Source organism: Periplaneta americana, chromosome 11 (genome assembly GCF_040183065.1).
Source record: "Periplaneta americana isolate PAMFEO1 chromosome 11, P.americana_PAMFEO1_priV1, whole genome shotgun sequence".
NCBI lineage: Eukaryota > Metazoa > Arthropoda > Insecta > Blattodea > Blattidae > Periplaneta > Periplaneta americana.
In genome coordinates, this window is record NC_091127.1 from 57,031,966 (window position 1) to 57,055,921 (window position 23,956).

Consider the following 23,956-nt stretch of genomic DNA (forward strand, 5'->3'; position numbering starts at 1 on the left):
CGTGTTCGCAGGTTAATGAGACATCGATGTGAGGTCTGTATTCAAGCAGGAGGTGGACATTTTGAACATCTTCTGTAATGACAACGACCTGCGGAAAGAAAAACGTTCCGGTGAATTTCAATGTTGTGAAGGCCATAACTCGGAAATGAAGCATTTCCGGACACATGTTGTAATGAACTATTTTGATTGCCAACATGTGAGAAATACATACCTGAAATTATGCCCCGTATTTTTGAAACACTCTGTATACTAGACTGTGGTATTACTCTCTGTTGGCCCAGAGGCAAACTCGAAGGTATTAAGTCGGCGTACAGCTGGAGAGGTAAGACCTGGGGTATGACATCAGGTCGGGCAATTTTTAATTGTACTTTTTTTTCCTTCTTCTCTAGCTGTTCTTGTACAGTCTTAGAAAAAAGTTTTGTCGCACAGATACTTTACAAGTCTCAGAAAAGAGGCATTGTCATTGATACCACGATGAAAAAAAAAGTATTGTTTCAAAGATTGTTTAAAAAAAAAACAAAATCACGTGCTATAGGTATAGAGGAGCTTGACGGGTGAGACATGGAAGACCCCTGAGCACTTTAGTCCGAAAATATTTTTTGTACACCTGTGATGGACTGCTTTCAAATCCGCATAGCCTACCATACCTCTGATGTTCTCTCTCTCTACAAATTTTTTATATTCCTGTCACGCAAGAAAGAACCTGGTCGAGTACCTCGTATACAGGGACATCATTTTATTTTTACTAACATTTTTAATATTAACCTGTCTATACCTTTAGAGAACCGGAAACACCGCTTGCTCCCCCCTCCAAGACTGGAGTTCGATGATACTGGCGTAAAACACAAATCACTCTACTAGGTATAGGATGGAAGAAAAGTAGTTCATCCATTTACGTAAACTAGGAAATATCGCGATTTTGAGTTTGATAATTTTCATTAGGTTTTTCTTTAATCAAAGTACAGTACTGTATTAAGAATAAGTGATTTTACTCACGAAGTGAGTTATCCATGCGAACGTATTCATTATGCAGTGTATACTGTCTACAGCACATTAGCGTACAATATAGAGAAAGAAGTTAAATTGAAAAATAATCATAATATGAATATTTAAACACAATTTTGAAAATGGTGGCCGTTCATTTCGATACAGGCTTCAGTTCTTTTGTGCATATTATCGCACTATAGACTATTGCATCTAATTCCAATTGCCAGTTTCGTCCTTCGTACTAGTAACTCATGTTAAAATAATTCTGTACCTACTCTACGTACTGTGAATTCAATCTTCACTTCTGCCCGACCCGAAAATATAAAATTACTCAGACATGCTATCTACTGTCCGTCCAAGTGGTTATGCCGCAGGATTGTAGAAAGGGAGGAAATCACGTGACAGTTAATTACTTAACGAGGCCCTTTTATTTAAGTTAAATTAAACAGCTGTATAATATTACGTAAACGTCCAATTCCTAAGAGAAATTAATGTTTTCAGAAAAGAGCTAAGACAGCCCAGCTTTTACAGAGGGGCGAGCAGAAGCAGGTGGGGGAAATCGGGATGCGACGTAGGCAAACGGACAGTACCTGTGCGAAAATATGATTCAATATTGAAAGCTCTTTCGTGACTGGAAAACGCGAACATATTTCTGGAACGTACTATACTCAGTAACTCAGTACTGCTTACTATCTGCGGTCTTGGTTCAGTGTAGATTTGGAACTTCCTTAGTAGAAGGGGTGGGAGTGAAGTACATTCAAAAACTCAGGTATAATAAAATTGAAGTAAAAATAAAATGATGTCCCTGTACAAATGTACGAGTTGTTTAGAATGAACAGCCACTGCCTCGGACAAATCGCAGAAACCTCTGTTGCGGCGGACGGCCGATTCGGCGTCACGCAAACAAAGAGATGCCCTATTTTTCGAGATGTTGATGAAAGGGGAATTGTAGTGTGTGCTGGTGGAATGATGAAAAATTGGAAAATTCTGAGACAAACTCTCTCAAATCTTTCTTTGTTTTATAAATTCGCCATCGTGATTTGAACTTGAGTCAGCGCTTTGCCAACAAAGCTATCAAATTTGTATAACACAATAATAGTGTTATCTGCAAAACACACTTTGTTTAATTTTTACTTTATCATTTCTTGGGATTCTATCTGAAGACTTTTCTTCTGTCTGTTACTGTTCTCATTAGTTTAGGTGATGATATCAGAAGAATTGTTAGGTGCAATTGCCGACGATCACATGTCATATTTCTGCTTGTAATGCTACTGGAGGCCAACATTTATTATAATACACAAATTATACGTGCGTAGTATACAATTGCTACAAGGAAACACTTTTAAAATAAAAATAAGTTACCTTTGACAAAAACGAATAATAAATAAAAGAGAACGATATGCTAGGACATCTTAATTTGTTGTTGCATAACGTTCAATTGGTACTACATCACGGATTGAATGATACAGCAGGTTTTATAATTAGGCATTGTGTTATTAAAGAAAATAGCATTTTCATGCTGCAGATACAGTAGTGGCAAAAGAAAAAAGAAACCGGACCGACCCTTGTAGCTGATTTCAGAGCCTTTTGCACTCCAGAGCACGATAGACTGGTAACTAAGACTTTCGTGGTTAGAATCCTGCCTGGGATTCCTTATTCAAATTTTTTGTTCCTTATTCAAATTTATTCCCATTACTTTTCGATTTCTGGTAAAATTCATGTTCTGGGAATAATAAATTAATTAAGTAGTAAAATATCGCTGCAATCGAAAATATTTCTATACCTTGAAACAAAATATTGCGGAACACGAATATAACTGGACTGTTGCTACCACAAAAATTCTGATATTGGAGTATGAAGGAAATGAAATGTTGTAAATAAACAATTTGTAAAATATAATATTAATATTATATAATAATAATAATAATAATAATAATAATAATAATTTGTATAGCCATCGGCGTGGCTCAGTCGGTTAAGGCGCTTGCCTGCCGGTCTGAAGTTACGCTCGGGCGCGGGTTTGATCCCCGCTTGGATTAATTACCTGGTTGGGTGTTTCCGAGGTTTTCCCCAACCGTAAGGTGAATGCCAGATAGTCTATGGCGAATCCTCGGCCTCATCTCGCCAAATACCATCTGGCTACTACCAATCTCATCGACGCTAAGTAACCTAGTAGTCGATACAGCGTCGTTAAATAACCAACTTAAAAATAATTTGTATAACTTTTCAAGACTTCGCATTGTAGCTCTTTCAATAAGTTCTGATGTACCTCTCTTATCACGTCGTTCAATCCATCGTTTAGCCCACAGGCGTTTCTTTTTCTGTTTTTTTTTCTTTTTCAGTAACGTGCATATTATAATATTTGAACTAATTGTAGCTAAATAAGCACAATACTGTTTCTTAATTCATGATGTTATAAACTTAATGCGTAAGTATTAGTACCAACAAATCATAAACTTAACGCGTAAATATTAGTATCAACAAATTATAAACTTAACTGTAAATATTAGTATCAGCAAATCCTCGGAACACGTGTTCACTGTTGTGGAACAAGTGTTACGAGAGCATTTGTTCTAATTGTAGGTTATCTTTGATAACATATTTTACAAAAGATTTTATGTAGTATAATATACCCCAAATCCTATCTTTTATCGAAGATCTTTGATCAAATATATTATATTCTTTCTCAAAGAACTTTGATAGTGTAATAGCTGCCTAAGAGGTTGATAGCTGCCATCAGAAGTTCAAGGCAGGAAAGCTTTCTTGTCGTAAAGCTTCAGAACTCTTTTCGAGTGCCTAAAAGTCTAGTCGTTCAGCTAAGATGCGCCTTATGGAAAGCAGATCCATCTGGTTTATCTGCAGTGTTTTTTTTCGTACAATTATTGTGTTGAAATATGTGATTATCCATTAACGAGTTCGTAAAACTGATTAAATGAAATGTGACGTCTGTTTATGTTTCAGTAACAATATACTATTCCCCCCTCCTCGCGTTCCTAACCCTTCATTTTGATAGCTACTGAGTTTTCTTTCGTAATATTATACAAAATATAATGAGACCGTAAATATTTCTGTCATTCTAGGAACTACGGCTTGCGCCTACATCCAAAAGCTTCACACTTTGGCAAGAGACTCCAGTTCCAATAACATTAGAATTCTACTTCTTCAACTGGACCAATCCGGAGAACCTGCTGGAAGAGAATTATAAGGCAAATCTGGTGGAAGTGGGACCCTACATATTCCAGTAAGCCTCTTGTTACTTTGTTATGCTTGTGACACTGGAATAGATAACGTATGTTCTTCTCATTGCTTTCGTCATTGATATTAATTCTTAGCAAGCTATAAATAAGTACAGTGCTCTCATTTTATGAGGAAACTTCGCATCATTCCGCCGCCGGCCGACTTCCTGCTCGCCCGACAGCAGCGTGAGAAACCAGTTTTACAAATCATCCCAGCAGTTAGCTGCTTCTGAGAATTGTACCGGAACGTGTGTGTGTGTGTGTGTGTGTGTGTGTGTGTGTGTGTGTGTGTGTGTGTGTGTGTGTGAGACTGTTGCTTGTGTATTAAGTAATCGATTGGAAAGGGTTCCGCTTCAATCTAGTAGTTTCTTCGTAAAATGAGAACACTGTATCTGGTGTTTAGGAAAAGCCTCTTCATAAACGAAAGTATTTCCTGAAAATCTCAACCTAAATATAAATAGATCATGAACAATGTAGTAGACCAATGAAGTAGTGTATTATATATTTTTGAGTTTCTTGCATAAATCATTTTATCGTTTATCTTTTAATGTGGAGCGTTTTTCTGTGTAGAGTATCACTCGGCAAAAACTGTAGCAAGAGTTAGCGTTGCCCCTTATGGGTATATGTACGTGAACGACCACAAATATTATCAGAAAATGCAGGCTCTAAAATTTCTAAAACTATATAAGGAAATGAACTCACAATTGGACAAAAATTACAAGGTACCACAAGACTTATTACAACTTAAATATCGGATAAAAGTGCAAAAAAGGTTACTGATAATATTTTTTAGAATTCACTTTTTACTTTAAATTAAATTTTCCAACATTTGAAAATTTTTACACTTGTTATTATATCACTCCACAACCATTAGAGACAGAATTATGAAATTTTGTACACTGATTTAACATGAATTTATGCAAAAGGTAGACTACAATAATGCCCATTTATTTGAAAATATAAAAATTAGGTCACAAAACATTATGTAAATTTTAATATATTTCATATAGGACAAATGAAAAATTAATTGTATTAAAATAAACAACTCTACATATCTGAGAGTAGTCTACTTTTCAGAAATAAGTGTTTATTACATGCAGGAAAAATATTGAAGATGTGAGAGAGACCATAACAATGTTATGGTTACCGAAGGATGTAACTGCAGATATTTTTTTCTTTTCATACTTCGATAAAACTGGTTTGAAAAATATTATTAGTAACCTTTTTTATACTTTTATCAGATATTTAAGTTGTAGGCCTAATAAGTCTTGTTGTGGTACCTTGTAATTTTTGTCCAATTGTGAGTTCATTTTCTTTTAAAATAGGACCTGCATTTTCTGATAATATTTGTGGTTGTTCACGTACTGTACATATACCCAGGGAGTTGCGTCGATGCATTCGTTAGTTAGAAAGCTTCATTCATTCATTCATTCATTCATTCATTCATTCATTCATTCATTCATTCATTCATTCATTCATTCATTCATTCATTCACTCATTCACTCATTCACTCATTCACTCATTCACTCATTCACTCACTCACTCACTCACTCACTCACTCACTCACTCACTCACTCACTCACTCACTCACTCACTCACTCACGTCCCATATTAACCGGTATGTTTATACTACAGCACTTGATCAAATGGAATGTGCACCCAATGCTTATTGTGTTGGCGGACCTATCCTCATTTATTTATATATTTTTGGAGATTATATACTTCACAGGATTTCCTGAAAGAAACCATTCAACCATCCGGGCGAATTCAGAAATGAATATAGAGTGTTAGTTGGGACGCTGGAAGGAAAAAAGACCTTTGGGGAGGCCAAGACGTAGATGGGCTGAGGGGTTAGCGAGGTTTTTTCGGTGTTTTTCCCTCATTCATATGGATGAATATCAGGTAACTTTATCAGGCCATTGGAACCCTACTCATCTTCGCCACTTCCTTTCCTCCCCCATCATCCTTTCCTCATCATTCCGTTTCTGGTTTTTCAGATCACTCTACCGGTGGTTTCCCGAAGCTGCTGACTCTCTCGACCGGCCTCCGTGAAATGTAGTTAAGGGATGTTGAATGGCTTCTGCAATGGCACCCGAGGCGGACCTACTCGGGGGAGGAGTTTCGCCTCGGACCGACAGTGGTGCCTTGGGGGAATTTGCCGACGCAGGAATTGTGTATGGATTCTGTCGGCTGTAGGGATCGGTCGTTAAGGGAGTCATGTGGTTAGGGCGGTGCGCATAGGGGATCTGTGGCACGCAACTCATTACATATCGAGGGTTAGCGCAATAGATCTCAATAGGTCGCAGTGCTGGGCCATCCGTACCCCATCAGTTAAATTCCATTCCATTTCAAGTAAGTATTCTCGTATGTAGGTAAGGAGGAATGTGTTTTAGTTGCCAGTTGGTTTGAAGTGGATGCAAAATCTGAAGTTAGAATTCTCCTAATTAAGCATCTGCTCCAAGCAACCGAGAGGCTTGAAGTCCTACAATTTGTAATTCCGCTCATACCTCACGTCTTACGCTGTCTGCATGCAGTGAATACAAATTAGAAAATTGTTCCCCATTAACTAATAAAGTTCTGTCTCTGTTTAATTCTTTCGTTTCTCAGTTTTGTCCTTTAACTGACGTTCCTATTGAGCAGTTGCTGCTTGTTAAATGCTAAGTACGTTTAATGAAATTAAAGCATCAAGCATTTGTGCATTTCATTAACAGGAATGTCGGTAAAATAGGAATCTTTCATTACGTTCTTGACCTCTGACCGTAGCTGATTTATTGCAATGTTTGTTTCAAAAGCCCTTTTGCACGGCTTGTCTTGCTATATTCCAAGCTTCATGCCAACTGGAGCGTGGAGGTGCGTTTAGGCATCAGTTTCTCTCATTTTCTATTTGGAATTATTCTTGCAGCTATAAAAGAAATTATAAATAATAAAGATATTAAAGGTAAACTAAACTGACATTTTTAATGAAATCGAGTTAATTGCATATTCTGGAACTATTAATTATAGTGACGCAAAAATAGTCAAGACATACAGTAGAGCATCGATTATCCGAATACCGATCAACCGAAACATCGGTTAACCGAAAGCGTTCCAGTCGGAAAATTTGAATTTGCGCGCTCGCCATGTAGAAGTTTCGCTAGCGCTGTTTGCGAGATTTAGCGGCAATAACCGAGTCTCAGCTCTGGAAAAAAAAAATAGTTTGGGCTACTTTAATGGCCGTTTTGAACTTGCCAAACTAGGCTAGTCAGTTTTCTATGTTATTTTATAAGACATGTGGTACAAAATGTATACTCTGTGTACAGTTTTGTGTTTAATATCAATGTTTCTTTGTTTCATACTGCTCCTATATCATCGGCACAATTTGTTTTCATAAATGATTGGTTATCCGAAAAATCAATTATCCGAACACCCCCGTCCCCAATTGTTTCGGATAATCGATGCTCTACTGTAATTCCATTGTTTAGTGTTTAACACTCATTGTAATCACACTTACAGGCACTTCAATACAATAAAAGATAACAAGCTGCGCAGCAAAAAAATTCCATTCAATGGCCAAAATGTTTCATTGCTGTTACAGCACGTTGCTGAAAATTACATCGAAAATATAAAAAAACGGGGTATTTTATAAAGGCGCTATATATGAAATGTCCAGGCATATGAATGTAATAACCGCATATTTTTGCAAGAATATGCTTTGACAGCATGGACATAATACTATTTAGGGCCATGTCAATTCATTTTTACACAAAATTACTATTTCAAATTAAGCTTATCATTCAATTTATTTTATCACACTGTGCCTTTGTGTTATTCGACAACTTTATTAACCTTAATAAAAGTAAAACTATTACAAAACTCTTATAAACTCAGCGAGTATGATTATTTACGTCTGACTCAACTAATTTTTCTATATTTTGTGGCTTTTAATTTCATTCGATGCAATCTGATGATGATGATGATAATTATTATTATTATTGTTATTGTTATTATTAAGAAGACTTCTGCATTTCTCTATCAAACCAATCAGAGGTAAAGGATCGCGCTCCACAGTTTTAAAACTACTGCCGCTGAGAGACAGAGACTGAGAGAGTAGTTTTGACAACGTCGCGTTCGCATGTTATTGGCGCTCGCGATACGTCAGGTTTGAGCGCGTCTGTAAATAAACTAAATGTTAAATAAATGGAGACATGGAATTGGAGAGGCGAGTAAAATAGTTCCAGGGTAAAGCAGTGGTGACCAACTCAGCTGATCTTACGAAGAATTGTGTGCACACATGAGCAGAAAAGAGCAACGTTGGCATTGCAAGCATTCGGACGATATGTTCTCGCACACTGCTCATGTGCAGTGAAGACTGATCTGACACAAACAGTACGAGTTGAGGCAAAAAATATGAATAAAGAGGATTTTGTTTCTATCGCAGGGATGTACACTGTAATGAAAGACTTCAGTATGGTAAAGAAGGATTACCAGTGTGTTTTGATAAAATGGAGGAACATTAAATAGATTCCCCCCCCCCGGGTGACGTCGTCTTTCGGAAACCAAACACCAATCCTCCCTATCCATCCACTGTTCTGGTGTCAAATTCCTGGAAGTCATGGCAGTCTGTACCCCTTCTATCCACGTCTTTGCTGGACGACCTCTTTTCCTTCTTTCTGTCGGTATCCATTCCATAATTTGTCGTGGTAGTCGTTCCTCTGTCATTCTCTTTACATGTCCATACCATTGTAGTTTTTTCTTCTCTATAATGTCAATAATATCTGGTTCTTCCTCTACTCTCATATTTTCTTTTATCTGTCTATTTTTTACTTTCTTTTCTTGATTTTCCTGCTGATCATCTTAAAACATCCATTTCTGAAGCCAAAATTTTATTTTGTTCCCTCGTAGAAATTTGCCATACTTCTGCGCCATAGGTAAGAATACTTTGAATTACTGCTTTATAAATTTGCAGTTTTCTGTTTCTTGTTATATGTTTGTTCCACCAAAGAAAATTTAGAGCATTAATTGCTGTCTTCGTTTCGGAAATTCTATGTTCAATTTCTGTATTACTTTTCCCAAATTGATCTATTTTCGTCCCTGAATATATATATTCCGTACTTGGTTCTATAATTTCTCCTTTGTCTAGTTGCAATGGTTCTAGCGCTGCTTATGATTAGGTTTTTCTCCGGAGCGGTTGTTTGTGCGCTTTCAATCGGAGACCTCCGGTTACCTCCGATTGATGTCGCGCAGGTTGTATATGTGCTGTGGCGCAGACATACACTTTCCGCTGAGCATTCCTTTAATCGGATCAGGTAGTGATTCGAGTCCGCTGACGTCCGCGTATATTTTAAAATAAGTGTGTAATTTTATGTTGTTTATTTTCTATTCTTTATTTACCTCCCTCCCTCCCTCTCTCTCTCTCTCTCTCTCTCTTTTTTTTCTTCGGCTCTTCTTTTTTTCTTGTTTTGCTTGAAGTACTATGTTAGCTGACAGATTTTTTTTTCTAGTTTTGAAATTCATAGTATATGTGGAAGGCGTATTAGTTTTATGTCATTGATCAAATTAATAACATTAAAATTAACTGAAAACTAACGCAGAAGTAAAGCTTTACAGTAGCAAATGTAAATATTTATAATTTTCCTGGAACCACTCGTTTATTCACAAACAGTTTTTGTCAATTATTATTCTAATCGACTTAGTTTAACGTAAAATATATTAAGGGAGTTTCAGAATGGAACAAAAGAAACGTGTGATATCAGTGGGTTAAAGTTTACTGTCCAAAATAATTTATTAAGATTCTTCACCACACGGGATTGTAATCATTGTGTTAAAGTGTGTCAGTATTTGAACTGTCTCTTCTAAAACTCGTCACTCTTCCTCTGTAATAAAAAAATAATCGGATATCAACTTAAGGATAATTGTAATTATATTATTACCACACGTTTCTTTAGTTTCAGAATGAAACTCAATATTTTAATCTGATAACTCAAGTTGCCTTTTAAATATTCCATATAAGTTATGTATGATTTTTATTGCCTCGAAAGTTACGTTTTATAGAAATTTCAAGACTTGTTTCTCTAGACGTGGACCTTTGGAACAGTAGCTCTAAAGCAGTTAAAAAAATCGTATCAAATGTTTTGCGTAATTTTAAAACTACGAAAACGATGATATCACTAATTAACCGTCAATGTGAATCTGAATGGTAATAATTTAATTTTGACAGCAAGTACGAGTACCACAACCGCGGCTCTTAATGTTAGCCTAAATACTTACAAACCTATATTTTAAAATTTTGGTCTACTCAGCGAATCTCTCTAATCTGGTCCATGCCATAGAGATTTCCAAATACGGACCTGTTAGCGTCCTAGGAGCGTCTGACTTTTCTGGCAACACAATCACCAGCTCATATTTCATTTCAAGTAAGTGGCTCATCACTGAAGTTTAGAGTTTCATCTCGTAACAATATGCTGGATCAATCTTAGAGGGTCCTTTTTTCCTGAAATTCTTCTGTTTTTCAGTTTTCCATTCGCAATGTTGCTCTGTCTGCACATAAAACCACGAAATTATTTATTAGAACTTTTATATATAAATGTACTTTCTTCAAGTTCGCGATTGTGCGATCGCTTCAAATGGTCTCACAAATTCGAAGTGCCACCGCCCTTAGAGTAAATTAGCCCACAAAGTTCACAGCGTGCGACTTTATTATTGTCTTCAACTAAATTAAAGAATTTCCTATACGATTTGGTGCCAATTTATTCAACTCACAACTACCCTCAGTCCGTACGCGCCGGTCGACCTTTAGCTCTACGTCCTCCAACTTCGCTTCGCTCCGAACCACCGCATCCCTCCGTATGTTCCCTGTTCCACCTACGATAGTACCGGAGATCACCGGTGGGGAGCTTTATTCATAATTTCCGATTCCTCCGCGGTAGTAGTCACTCCGATGAGCAGCACTAAATGGTTCTATCTCCGTGGAGTTGCTAGTCGTCCATCGGGCGCCTCCTCAGGTGGCGGATAGGGGAATACTCATCAGATATGGTGGGTACCGGGGAAATAAAATACCTGAGATGGACCAAAACTAGCACTACTACCTTGTAGTTTGATATTGGCTTATCAAAGGTCAGAGGAAGAAAACCTCGATTAAAAATCACCTGGTTGGGAGCGAAGCGAAGTTGGAGGACGTAGAGCTAAAGGTCGACCGGCGCGTACGGACTGAGGGTAGTTGTGAGTGGAATAAAATGGCACCAAATCGTATAGGAAATTCTTTAATTTAGTTGAAGACAATAATAAAGTCGCACGCTGTGAACTTTGTGGGCTAATTTACTCTAAGGGCGGTGGCACTTCGAATTTGTGAGACCATTTGAAGCGATCGCACAATCGCGAACTTGAAGAAAGTACATTTATATATAAAAGTTCTAATAAATAATTTCGTGGTTTTATGTGCAGACAGAGCAACATTGCGAATGGAAAACTGAAAAACAGAAGAATTTCAGGAAAAAAGGACCCTCTAAGATTGATCCAGCATATTGTTACGAGATGAAACTCTAAACTTCAGTGATGAGCCACTTACTTGAAATGAAATATGAGCTGGTGATTGTGTTGCCAGAAAAGTCAGACGCTCCTAGGACGCTAACAGGTCCGTATTTGGAAATCTCTATGGCATGGACCAGATTAGAGAGATTCGCTGAGTAGACCAAAATTTTAAAATATAGGTTTGTAAGTATTTAGGCTAACATTAAGAGCCGCGGTTGTGGTACTCGTACTTGCTGTCAAAATTAAATTATTACCATTCAGATTCACATTGACGGTTAATTAGTGATATCATCGTTTTCGTAGTTTTAAAATTACGCAAAACATTTGATACGATTTATTTAACTGCTTTAGAGCTACTGTTCCAAAGGTCCACGTCTAGAGAAACAAAAAAATATGCTAAAAAACCAAACACAAAGCCTCGGAAGACTGACATTAAGATACGATATACGAGACGGAAAAGGATTTTAAGATTCAGTACTTGAAACGTACAAGGATGTAGAAATTAAATGGAAGAAATAATTAAAGAAACAGAAATAATGGCAATGGACATTAAATAGATTAGAGAGAAAAATGAAAAGCTTCTTACTACTATGTACTTCAAGTGTACTCTTAATGAAGATACAGATTTTTATTAGGTTTGGCTAGGACAATCATGAATTCATGAATAAGGAGACCCATAATGAATGTAAAATTGCATCTCTTTACAGTGAACCACTAAAATTGTATGAAAAATGGAAGAATCCTCAAGAGTTTCTTACTTATGTTCCACCACACTGCAGTATAATAACTTACAGATCACTGCTTCATCAAGCCCAACCACCCAAAAGTAGGAAGAAAGTAAACATCTCCAAAATAAAATGAACTTATGGCTGTAAACAATAAAACAGATGAAGATTACATCTCCAATGTTCGGAAAAGTCCTCACTACATTTACAATTAGATCTCATGCTTAACTGGGGGAGGTATGAATACACAAATTCTTGTAACAAAGACAGTACAGCAGGTTTAGCGTGGCTAAGATTGGGGGCATGGAAGGGTAATAAAATTGTCAACGAAGAAGGGGAGCGTCTGTGTCCGCTTTGCAGAGAAAATGACTCCTATAAACATATTTTATTACAGTGTGTCGAATTGGAACATGTACGGAGAAAATATCTACCACCCACGATGCTAAGTCAGAATAGGAGTTCGCTTGCATGTCTTGACCTCATGGGGAATAGAGAATGGGAACAAAAGACTGGGTTGTTCCTCTCGAAGGCGAGACAGATTAGAACTTCAGCTGTTGAAGTTTGTGACACCAACTGAGGAAGGGGTAATAGTATCTAACCACCTGCACACTTTTATGTCTTTTAGGTTAGGATGTATTATATAATGTGTTTTATTGTGCCATTATCATTTTAATATGCGTGTTATTTTAGAGAGTAGTTGGATATAATCATAGTTTGGGGGGAACTTACAAAAGAGGACTTGTTTTGGGTAAAAAGCATGTACGGTCAGAAGACCCGTGCATTGGATTTTAGAGACAATTATGATAATATAAAATCTGTATGTATAATATTATTCAATAAATCCATCTATCTATGTACTATTACAAACTGAAAATGATTAGCATGGTAATCTTAGACAACGCACGACTCTCGCTGGAGTTAGCTACACTTTGTTCCTCTGTTACTCACTTTCATTGTCGTTGAAAGACATTCTTCTTGCCATAGGCGGAACATTTCACCGTTGCAGACCGTCAATTCCTGTATGTAGGTCGTCGGCCTTGAACCCACTGGACTGCTTCCTGTCGTGTCATTTGAAATTGATTTACTGGATAATCTGAAGAGCGGAGGAGCTCGTCGCTAGACAGCACGCGAACATCGCCGTGACATTCAGTTGCTTCTGATGACGCAAGGTGTTGCTTGCCGGACATGTCTGTAGATGGAGAAAGTTCATTTTGAATAGATTTTCAGTTGAGGTGGGGTGTGAAAGCGTTTTGCCGCCACAGCTCCGGAAAAATCGCTGTGACAGATAATGGTGATTTTGCCACAGTGTGAGTTTTGTGTTAGGATGGTTCTTGGCGATTGCGAATGTTTCCCGTCACGAGCCGACAAATGTTTGTTTAACGCTCTTCTGCGAATTGGCATATCACGTCTACGATTACCATGGCTACTACCCTAGATCATATGTAACAGATAGGTCGGCCTTATAGGCTTTGACGTTAACAACTTTTGTCAGGTTTACTGCGCTGCCATCTAGTTGTTACATAAGGAGTCACGTCATAATTCCCATTTGAATTGCATTAGCGACTGTACGACTGTACTGCCATCTCGTGTTCGCTTACGGCGGACGGGTGGCGATCCTGTCGGTTGTTCTCTTCAAAGTGCTGCCGATTTTAACATAGCGATGTGTTATCTGTCTACTACTATTACCACCACTACCACTACTGTTACCAATACTACTGCTACCATTACCATCACTATTACCACAACTACAACCACTATCTCCAAAAATACTATCACTACTACCATTACCAACAATGTAAGCCACCTATAATTGGAAGCTTGCTTCAGTTGGTGGTGCATTTAAATAAAATAAACACTAATGCTACCACTAGCACCATTACTATTACTATCATTGCTACCGCCAATACTACCATTACTGCTACTACCAATACTACCACTACCACCATCATTACTACTTACTACTACCACTACCGCCATTACTACCACTACCAGCGCTACTACTACCGCCACTATTATAGTCCGGGTCAGCTTACGTAATATCCTAAGGGTGAAACCTAACCACTTTCCCCGCATTACTACATATGCTAGTGGATTATAGTGATTTTATAGCTCTCAGGTTGAATTCTTTTTACCAACTTCATTTCAAATTTTGGGTACTGACAAATACTACAACTGGCAGTTATTTTCTGTTACGTTTGCAGTAAAGCAAACTGATGAAAATGCAAGTACCTAGACTTGTGAATTATTAATTAATTAGTAACTTAATACCGGCATTAATATTAATATCAATACACAATTCAGTTCTGTTGCGTTGTGATTCCAATTCAACTCTATATTCAGGTAAATGTAATTAAATAAGAAGTAGCTTATAGACCTACTTCGTATGAAACATGCACGCAAATACAGCATATTTGACATTTTAATGACATTTTTTCGTGTTTAGATTTTTATTAAAACGTCCAAGAGAGGAAATAGCATGGTAGCGACTTCCACAAGAAAGAAAGTACTTGTTAGTTTTTAAGTAAGCTGTATATTTTAAAGTGGTGTTCTGTTTTCGGAATTCGTACTAATCATTTCACGTGATCAAACTACAGTACATTTTTAGGTTAGGTCTTGTGAATCGTAAACTGTTTAGTTAAGGCAATGAATTTCATGTTGTGAGACAAAATACATTTTAATATTAGATTATATTAATCCTAATTACCAACATAATATGCGAAAAGTTCAGGAGGAAAATATGCTATTTCATAATTTATTGAACCACTTAGAAAACACGTCGTAACGTAAAGATGAGATGTGGTAAATAAGCAAGATATTGTTATTGTTAATTACTATATTATTATTTCGGTACGTAGCATTGTGATTTTTCCCTCTTTGGTGATAACTGGTTTTAGTTGGCAACACTGAAGAGACGGCCAAATTAGCCTTTTAGGAACTGCTCTTACGTGATACTCACTGTACTCTCACCATCACTACTACTACAACATTACTGCTACTACTACTATTACATTACTACTACTATTACTACTACTACTACCACCATTACCAATACATTACTACTACTACTACTACTACTACTACTACTACTACTACTACTATTACTACTACCACCACCACCACTACATTACCACCACTACTACTACTACTACTACTACCACCACTACATCACCACCACCACCACCACCACCACCACCACCACCACCACCACTACTACTACTGCTACTACTATTACTACTACTACTACCACCATTACCAATACATTACTACTACTACTACTACTACCACTACATTACCACCACCACCACCACCACCACCACCACTACTACTACTACGACTACTATTACTACTACTACTACTACATTACTACTACTACTACTATTACTACTACTACTACATTACCACCACCACCAATACTACTACTACTACTACTACTACTACTACCACCACCACCACCATCGCCACCACCACCACTACTACTATTACTACTACTACCACCACTACCACTACATTACTACTACTACCACCACCATTACATTACCACCACCACACTACTACTACTACTACATCACTACTATCACTATCACCATCACCATTACTACTTCTACCATTGACACCACTACTACCACTACCACCACCACTATTACTATAATGCGTTCTATAATATCTGGCAGATGACGTAAACTTTGTCGTCAGAGAGAGGGACAAGGATACTTGCTAATCAACCAATGGCAGTAGAGTTTGTTTCATGATTGTTAATATTATAAGAATCTAGCGACACGGAAGTTCACCTGAGACTAAAATCTATCTTCCCCCTCCATACCCATTGGTGATACAGTGTTGCTGAAGCATAATTCTTTGTCTGCAGAACCGATTACTTTCGCTTTATTCTCCAGAGATCTTGTGCATTCTAATGGAGACAAGTTAGTATTCCTAGTTTGTCCGTGGGTAGAGTACATGTCTCAGCACATCAGACGGTTGTAATCAGTCTAGGCGACTGTCCTACGCTTAAACTGCAATTGAATCAAATTCTTACTTCATTGGACTGCGAGGTAATCCGTCTCTACATCTGTAACTGTTCATTTTAGCTTGACAATTTCTGTCTTCAACTTCATCATACTTTGTCTTCTATCACGTCCCGGTCTCTGCTTGCAGCATTTAGTCTATACAACGTAGGATATTTTAATTATAATTGAAACGAAGCCGAGCCGTGGCTTAGTAAGGCGACGATCTTTCATCGAAGCGTTCAGCTGCAGTGCAAGTGAAATTGTTGGTGGACAAAGCGGCTTGGGGCATACTTTCTCCAACTACTAAGATTTCTATTGCCAATTCATTTCACCATTGCTTGATAAATAAGTACTACTCCAATGGCTGTTTTATACCTGATCAGCTTTAAATTCTGGAAATAACACTGAATAATAATAATAATAATAATAATAATAATAATAATAATAATAATAATAATAATAATAATAATAATAATAATGCAAGTTCAGAGGGTCTGAGGTGGCAGCCCCACCACTGAACTAACCCTGCGCAGCGCAGGAAAGGTGCCAGAGGAATTTTTCCATGACTGAAATTCTCCAGGATTTAAGTCGGAAGTCCTGGAGACGGAACGGGTCATTAGGCCCAAACCTTGAAGTTTAATAATAATAATAATAATAATAATAATAATAATAATAATAATAATAATAATAATAATAATAATGCAAGTTCAGAGGATCTGAGGTGGCAGTCCCACCACTGAACTAACCCTGCGCAGCGCAGGTAAAGGTGCCAGAGGAATTTTTCCATTACTGAAATTCTCCAGGATTTAAGCCGGAAGTCCTGGAGACGGAACGGGTCATTGGGCCCAAACCTTGAAGTTTAATAATAATAATGATAATAATAATAATAATAATAATAATAGTAATAATAATAACGTTTTTGAACAAACTGAAACATTATAACAAGAGAATGGTACAATATGAAGGAAATTTTGTCAAAGTATGAAAATACGAATTAAATATTTAAATGCTAAATACGCCTATATTCGTTCCTAAACTATTCGCAATAGGTTTACACCATTATTTACTAAAAAGTATTTCGATCGTCTAGTTCAAAAGTGCGACAACTCAAAAAAACAAGTTTTGAGATATCTTCAGTTGAAAGTTTCAAATAAATCATTTAGAAAGGAACAGAGTTCTAGTTCATAACCACGACAATTAGAAATGAGTCAGTATTCAGGATGAGTTTGTCACAATCTTCCAGTTCATTATTAATACATTTCGAAATGTACTAGTAATGACTTAGTGAAATCCATAGTTATAATTATTTCTAAAGCAGTTTATTTCGTTTTTTTTTTCTTTTTAGTTGTAAATATGACTTTTCTCAATACTGAATCGGAAAAAGCTCTGAAAGGGGCTTTCAGTAATATAAATAACTAAAAAATGGCAATTTTTGAATTGTCGCACTTTTGAACTGGACGATTGATCTAGAGATTAATAGTTTTGTCTATACTTAATAGGAAACCAAATAAAATGAAGGAAATCTACACAATTAAACAGTTTTACAGCATCATTAAATCCTGACTTCAATAGAAGAACTAGGTAATTCAATTTTTCACACTAAAGAAAAATAAAACGGATGAAGGCTGGTCCACAATAAACCGGGAACGGAAACGAGGACGGGAACGGAAATAATATTAAATTAAATGTATTTAAATGTGAGCATTCACAATTAATTTTCACGTTCCCGTCCTTGGCTCCTGCAAGCTTCTCGTTAATTGTGAATACTCACATTTAAATACATTTATTTTAACAACATTTCTGTTCTCGTTGTCGTTTCCGTTCCCGATTTATTGCGGACCAGCCTTAATTCTTCTGGCGGAAGATTAAACCTTCTATTAGTTAATATTGTTTTCTACGATGAAACCCCATGCAGTTACACAAGAGGGAGAAATTAAGTGGACAGCAAAATTGATGGTTGAAGGCAGTTTAAAACACAAATTTATACTCATATATTGTAACTAAATTCAAGATGGGAAAAGAAATGCCAGAAGAAAGTGAAATAGGGAGAGGAGTACGACAAGGATAACATCTACTTGGAGGAGTTGGTGAATAACTGTTTTCAGAACATGGGAGAGGTGATAGTAGGAGAAAGAATAATAAAATGCATAAGATTTGCTGATGATATGGCGTTGTTAGTAGAAGAGGAGACGATGGTAAGGGATATGCTATTGGAGCTAAATGACAGCTGTGAGCAGTATGAGATGAATGCAAATAAGACAAAGACCATGGTTATCGGAAGAAAGATAAAGAAGGTAAACGTGCGAAATCAAAGCGAGGCAGTAGAATAAGTGGACAGCTTTAAATACTTGGGGTGTACTACAAGCAGTAACATGAGCTGCTGCCAGGAAGTCAAAAGGAGAGTAGCAATGACAAAGAGAGCTTAGTAGAAAAAGGAGAGTCTTCTGCGGACCTCTGGAAAAAGAACTAAGGAAGAGACTAGTGAAGTGCTTTGTGTGGAGTGCGGCATTGTATGCGGCAGAAACATAAACATTACGACGAACTGAAGAGAAGAGAATGGAAGCATTTGAAATGTACACCATATGGAGAAGAATGGAGCGTGTGAAATGGACAGACAGAATAAGAAATGAAGCTATGTTGGAAAGAGTGGGTGAAGAAAGAATGATGCTGAAACTGATTAGGAAGAGAAAAAGGAATTGGTTGGGTCACTGGTTGAAAAGAAACTGCTAAAGGATTGACTGGAAGGATTGGTGAACGGGAGAAGAGTTCGGAGCAGAAGAAGATATCAGATAAGATATGGCTCATATGCGGAGACTAAGAGGGAGACAGGAAATAGTTAACATTGGAGAATGTTAGGTTTGGAGTAAAAGGCTTGCCCTTGGACAGAAAACAATTAATGAATACTTTAAGTAGATATGACAACATTGAAAAACTCTCATTGGTTGGTTTCGAAAGAATGAACAAAGAATAGGATCCACTTATGTTGTTTTGGCTTCTCGAATTCATTTATTGGTTCAATTGCTCTAAAGGGGAATTTGGAAATTTTACTTGCTCTAGAGAATCCTTGAATGTTGGTGGAATGGGTGTCTTAAGTTCTTCAAGTGATTCCAGGAAATCATCTCTATTATCAGGAAAAACCGTGTCAGTGGTACTTAAGATTTTAATGAAGACGAAAAATCGTACGAAATTAAAAAAAAAAAGATATTTTTATGAAATATGAAAATTGTAACAACTTATAATAAAATACGGAAATATTTTTGACGCCAGTTGCATTCTACATTCTAGTTATTTTGTTTTATTATTTTTTTAGCAAGACCATTTAATAACCTTACGTAAGGAAGGTGATATGCTAGTTTCCTATGTGTATGAAAATACTCAAAGACTAATTACGGTGGGTATTAATGAATAGCGTTAATGCTTTCTAGTGATACGTTTGTTCTTGCGTGCGGAGCGAAGACAAGCTGTGCAAAATACGTGGCCATGAGCCCTTTATCTCTTGTGTGCACTGCTAAGTTGATACTTCGGCTTTGTTCTTCAGATCACTGAAGCAATATTGACAGATTTAGTGTAACGATGTCTTTGATCTTTGCTCAACGACGTGGATCTGTAATTTTTTCAAGCTGCGGTCTGTGAGACAGAGAACGCATTATCTATCGTGTTTAGAGATATGAATATGCCGATTATTAATATTGTGAACTTTGGATTGTGGTTTTTAACGTGATTCAGTTTAACGGCATGCAAAACCACGAGTATTCATGTTAATTATGTATTATTTTAAAATAATTGTTATACTATCCTCCTTCATCTCATTTTTCTTCCTTCCTTCTCTAGTCTGGTCAATCTCTGACCTTTATTTTCCTTCTTATTACTTCCTATTTTAAGTTTATTCATTTCTTCTATTTCCTTTTATTCATTTCTTTCATCTTTTCTTCTTTAGTATTTTTATTCCTTTTTCTTCTTTTCTAACTTTTCTTCTTCCATTTCTTCTCTTTTCATTCTCGTCATATTTTCTTCTTTTCTTTCTCTTACATATTCACTTATTTCTCTTTTATATCTCCCTATTTCTCTTTCATATTTTCTTATTTTTTCCCTTTAATATTATCTTCTTTTTTCTCTTTCATATTTTCTTCTTATTTCTCTTTTTTATTTTCTTTTCATTTGTTTCAATTTCTTATTTTTCTTTCATATTTTCTCCTTTGTCTCTTTCATATTACCTTCTTATTTCTCTTTTTATTGCCTTTTAATTTTTCTTTCATATTTCTTCTTATTTTTCTTTCATATTTCTTCTTATTTTTCTTTCATATTTTCTTCTTATTCCTCTTTCGAATTTTCGTCTTATTTCTATTTCGTATTTTCTTCTTATTTATCTTTCATATTTTCTTCTGATTTTTTTTATCGTACTTTGTTATTTCTCTTTCGTATTTTCTTTTTATTTATTTTTCATATTCCTTCTTATTTTCCTTTGATATTTTCTTAATATTTATGTATCATGTTTTCTTATTTTTTATTTCATGCTTTCTTCTCATTTCTATTTCTTATTCTCTTCTTATTTTTCTTTTATATTTTCTTCTGATTTCTCTTCCATATTTTTTCGTATTTCTTTTTCATATTTCATTTTTATTTCTCTTTCATATTTCCTTCTTAGTTCTCTTTCATATTTCTTCTTATTTCTCTTTTTCATATTTTATTCTGATTTCTCTAACGTACTTTATTTATCTTTTGCATTTTCTTCTTAATCCTGTGTCATATTTCTTATTATTTTCCTCTCATATTTTCTTCCTATTTCCTCTTTCCTATTTTCTTAATATTTATCTTTCATATTTCCTTCTTAGTTCTCTTTCATATTTCTTCTTATTTCTCTTTTTCATATTTTATTCTGATTTCTCTAACGTACTTTATTTATCTTTTGCATTTTCTTCTTAATCCTGTGTCATATTTCTTATTATTTTCCTCTCATATTTTCTTCCTATTTCCTCTTTCCTATTTTCTTAATATTTATCTTTCATATTTTCCTTCTCTTTCTCTCACATTTTTTTTATTTGTCTTTCACATTTTCTTCTTATTTCACTTTCATATTTTCTTCTGATTTCTCTTCCATATTTCTTCTAATTTCTCTTTCATATTTTCTTCTTAGATCTCCATATTTTATTCTTATTTATCTTATATATCGTCCTCTTATTACTTCTAATTTTTTCTTCTTATTCCTCTTTCATATTTTCTTTTCATTTTCCTTTTACATTTTCTTCTTATTTAATATTCATATCTTCATTTTAATTTCTCTTTCATATTTTCCCTTAATTTTCTTTCATATTTTACTTTTTTTCATATTTTTTTCTTCCTTTTCTTTCATAATTTCTTCTTATTTTTTTTCTTTTATGTTTTCTTCTTCTTTCTCTTACATATTTTTTATTTTGCCTCCTTTGTATTTTCTTCTTCTTTATTTTTCATATTTTACATTTATTTCTATTAGATAATTTCATCTTATTTCTCTTTCATATTTTGATTTATTTCCTTTTATATTTTCTCTTATTTCACTTTCATATTTTCTTTTATTTCCCTTTTATATTCTTATTTCGCTTTCATATTTTCTTCTTATTTATCTTTTATATTTTCTTCGTTTTTTCTGTTATCATTTCTCTCTTTTATTTCCTTTTCATTCCTCTTTTTGTTTTATTTTCATTTCTCTTTTATATTTTCCTTCATTCCTCTTTCATATTTTTCTCAATCCCTTTCATATTTTCTTTTTATTTCTTTCATATTTTCTTCCGATTTTTCTTTTTATATTTCTTCTCATTTCCTTTTTTCTTTTCTATATATTTCTCTTTTATATTTTCTTCTCATTTCTCTTTCATATTTTTATTTTATTCCTGTTTCATATGTTTCATTTTATTTCACGTTTATACGAGTATTTTCTCTTGTTTTATATAACATTTATTTTTCTTCTCCCTCTACAATATTTATTTCCTTCTTCTCTACATAATGTCGACTTTTATCGTCTCTCTCTATAATTCGCGTACTAATTTTCTTTCCGCCCTGTTTATGACTACTAATAAAATTTATTTATTTTCGTCTGTTGCTGAACTGCATTTGACCACGAGGGCCCAGAATACGAGTAATTTGTGCAACAATTAAACAGTTTAACAATGAATTTAACAATTATAATAATAATTTAAGATATATAAAACTTTGAATTTCTATTAAAAAAACTAACAGTATGGATTAATGTAAAATATTAAGTAAATAACATTAGTGTGAAATCGTAATCAATTATGAAAGTTTAAATATTTACTTTTTTCTTCTGTCTGTTAATGAATTTCTTCTTCTTTACTTCTTCTTTTTAAATCTTCTTTTCTTCTTTCTTTTATTCCTTTTTAAGTCTTCTCCTCTATTCTTATTTACTTCCTCTGCTTTTATCTTTTTATTTTTCTTTCTTCTTTGTTAATCTTTCTTTCCTTGTCAATTTTCCTTCTTTTCATTATATTCATCTCTCTCCTTCTGTCATCCTTTCCTGTTTCTCTTTCCTCTGTTTATCTTCGTCTTTAATGTTTCCTTCGTTGCATTTCACATTTTCTTTTATCTATTCCTTTGTTATGTTTTATTCCTTTTTATGTATTTTTATTATGCCTTATCTTTTCACTCGTTTTCTTTCTTTCTTTCTTTCTTTCTTTCCATCTTCTTTTTCTTTCTATATCATTATCAAACAATTTTCTACCTGCCTCTTCTGTTCTTATTCCTTCATCATGTTTTTGTTTCTACTTACGTGTTTCATTTTTTGTGGTACGTACCCAACTATGTATTTAGGGAACAGAATAATTTCGTACCTCATGTACTTCATGTCATCAAGACCTTCATAATTCCTTGCGTGTATAGTTTAACTGTAATTACGTAGTCATCTCATTGTGTACGTATTTGTTTTCATTATTACAGAGAATTTCACGAGAAGGTGAATATAACCTGGAACGAAAACCATACCATATCTTATAAACAGATAAAGAGGTGGTATTTCGACGAGGAGAAATCCAACGGCACGCTGAAGGATAACATTACCACACTTAACGTGGTAGCTCTGGTATGTTTGCTTAGCATCAGTAATTTATTTCAGAACTTATATTAACTTTTTCATCTGCAGTTTTTAGTGTTAGTGAGATATAAAAAATAGAGTAATGGCAAGAAAGATGAACAAGTTGTACTCAGTGTGTTTTATAAATATAATTTTAAGGGGAGTAAATTTACTCTAGTATAACGATCCTTCTTGTATGTTAAAGCTTAATATGTATACACATCACTAAACATGAAATAGCTCTGATAAATCGTATTATTTTTATGACTTGAAGATAGGATATTTTTACCATTATTTTGCATGCGATAACAAGGAAATCCTCTTAAGTAAATAAATAATTTATTATACCTAAATGCAGAAATGAACTTGCGTTCTCTGGGATTACATGTATGAAATGCTCTCTAATACTGAATTTGAGAAATTTTGACTTCAGTTACA

At 35.1% G+C, this 23,956-nt stretch overlaps 1 protein-coding gene across 3 annotated transcripts in view; it reads left to right on the forward strand.

Annotated features, from left to right (window-relative positions):
* The window catches only part of LOC138709026 (protein croquemort-like), a 152,673-nt gene that overhangs the window by 78,448 nt on the left and 50,269 nt on the right, over positions 1-23,956 (forward strand). For all 3 annotated transcript variants that reach the window (XM_069839490.1, XM_069839489.1, XM_069839488.1), the window contains exons 3-4: positions 4,068-4,228; positions 23,386-23,527. In XM_069839490.1, the coding sequence (XP_069695591.1) occupies positions 4,068-4,228; positions 23,386-23,527 (303 nt within the window). The remainder of the gene's footprint in view (positions 1-4,067; positions 4,229-23,385; positions 23,528-23,956) is intronic.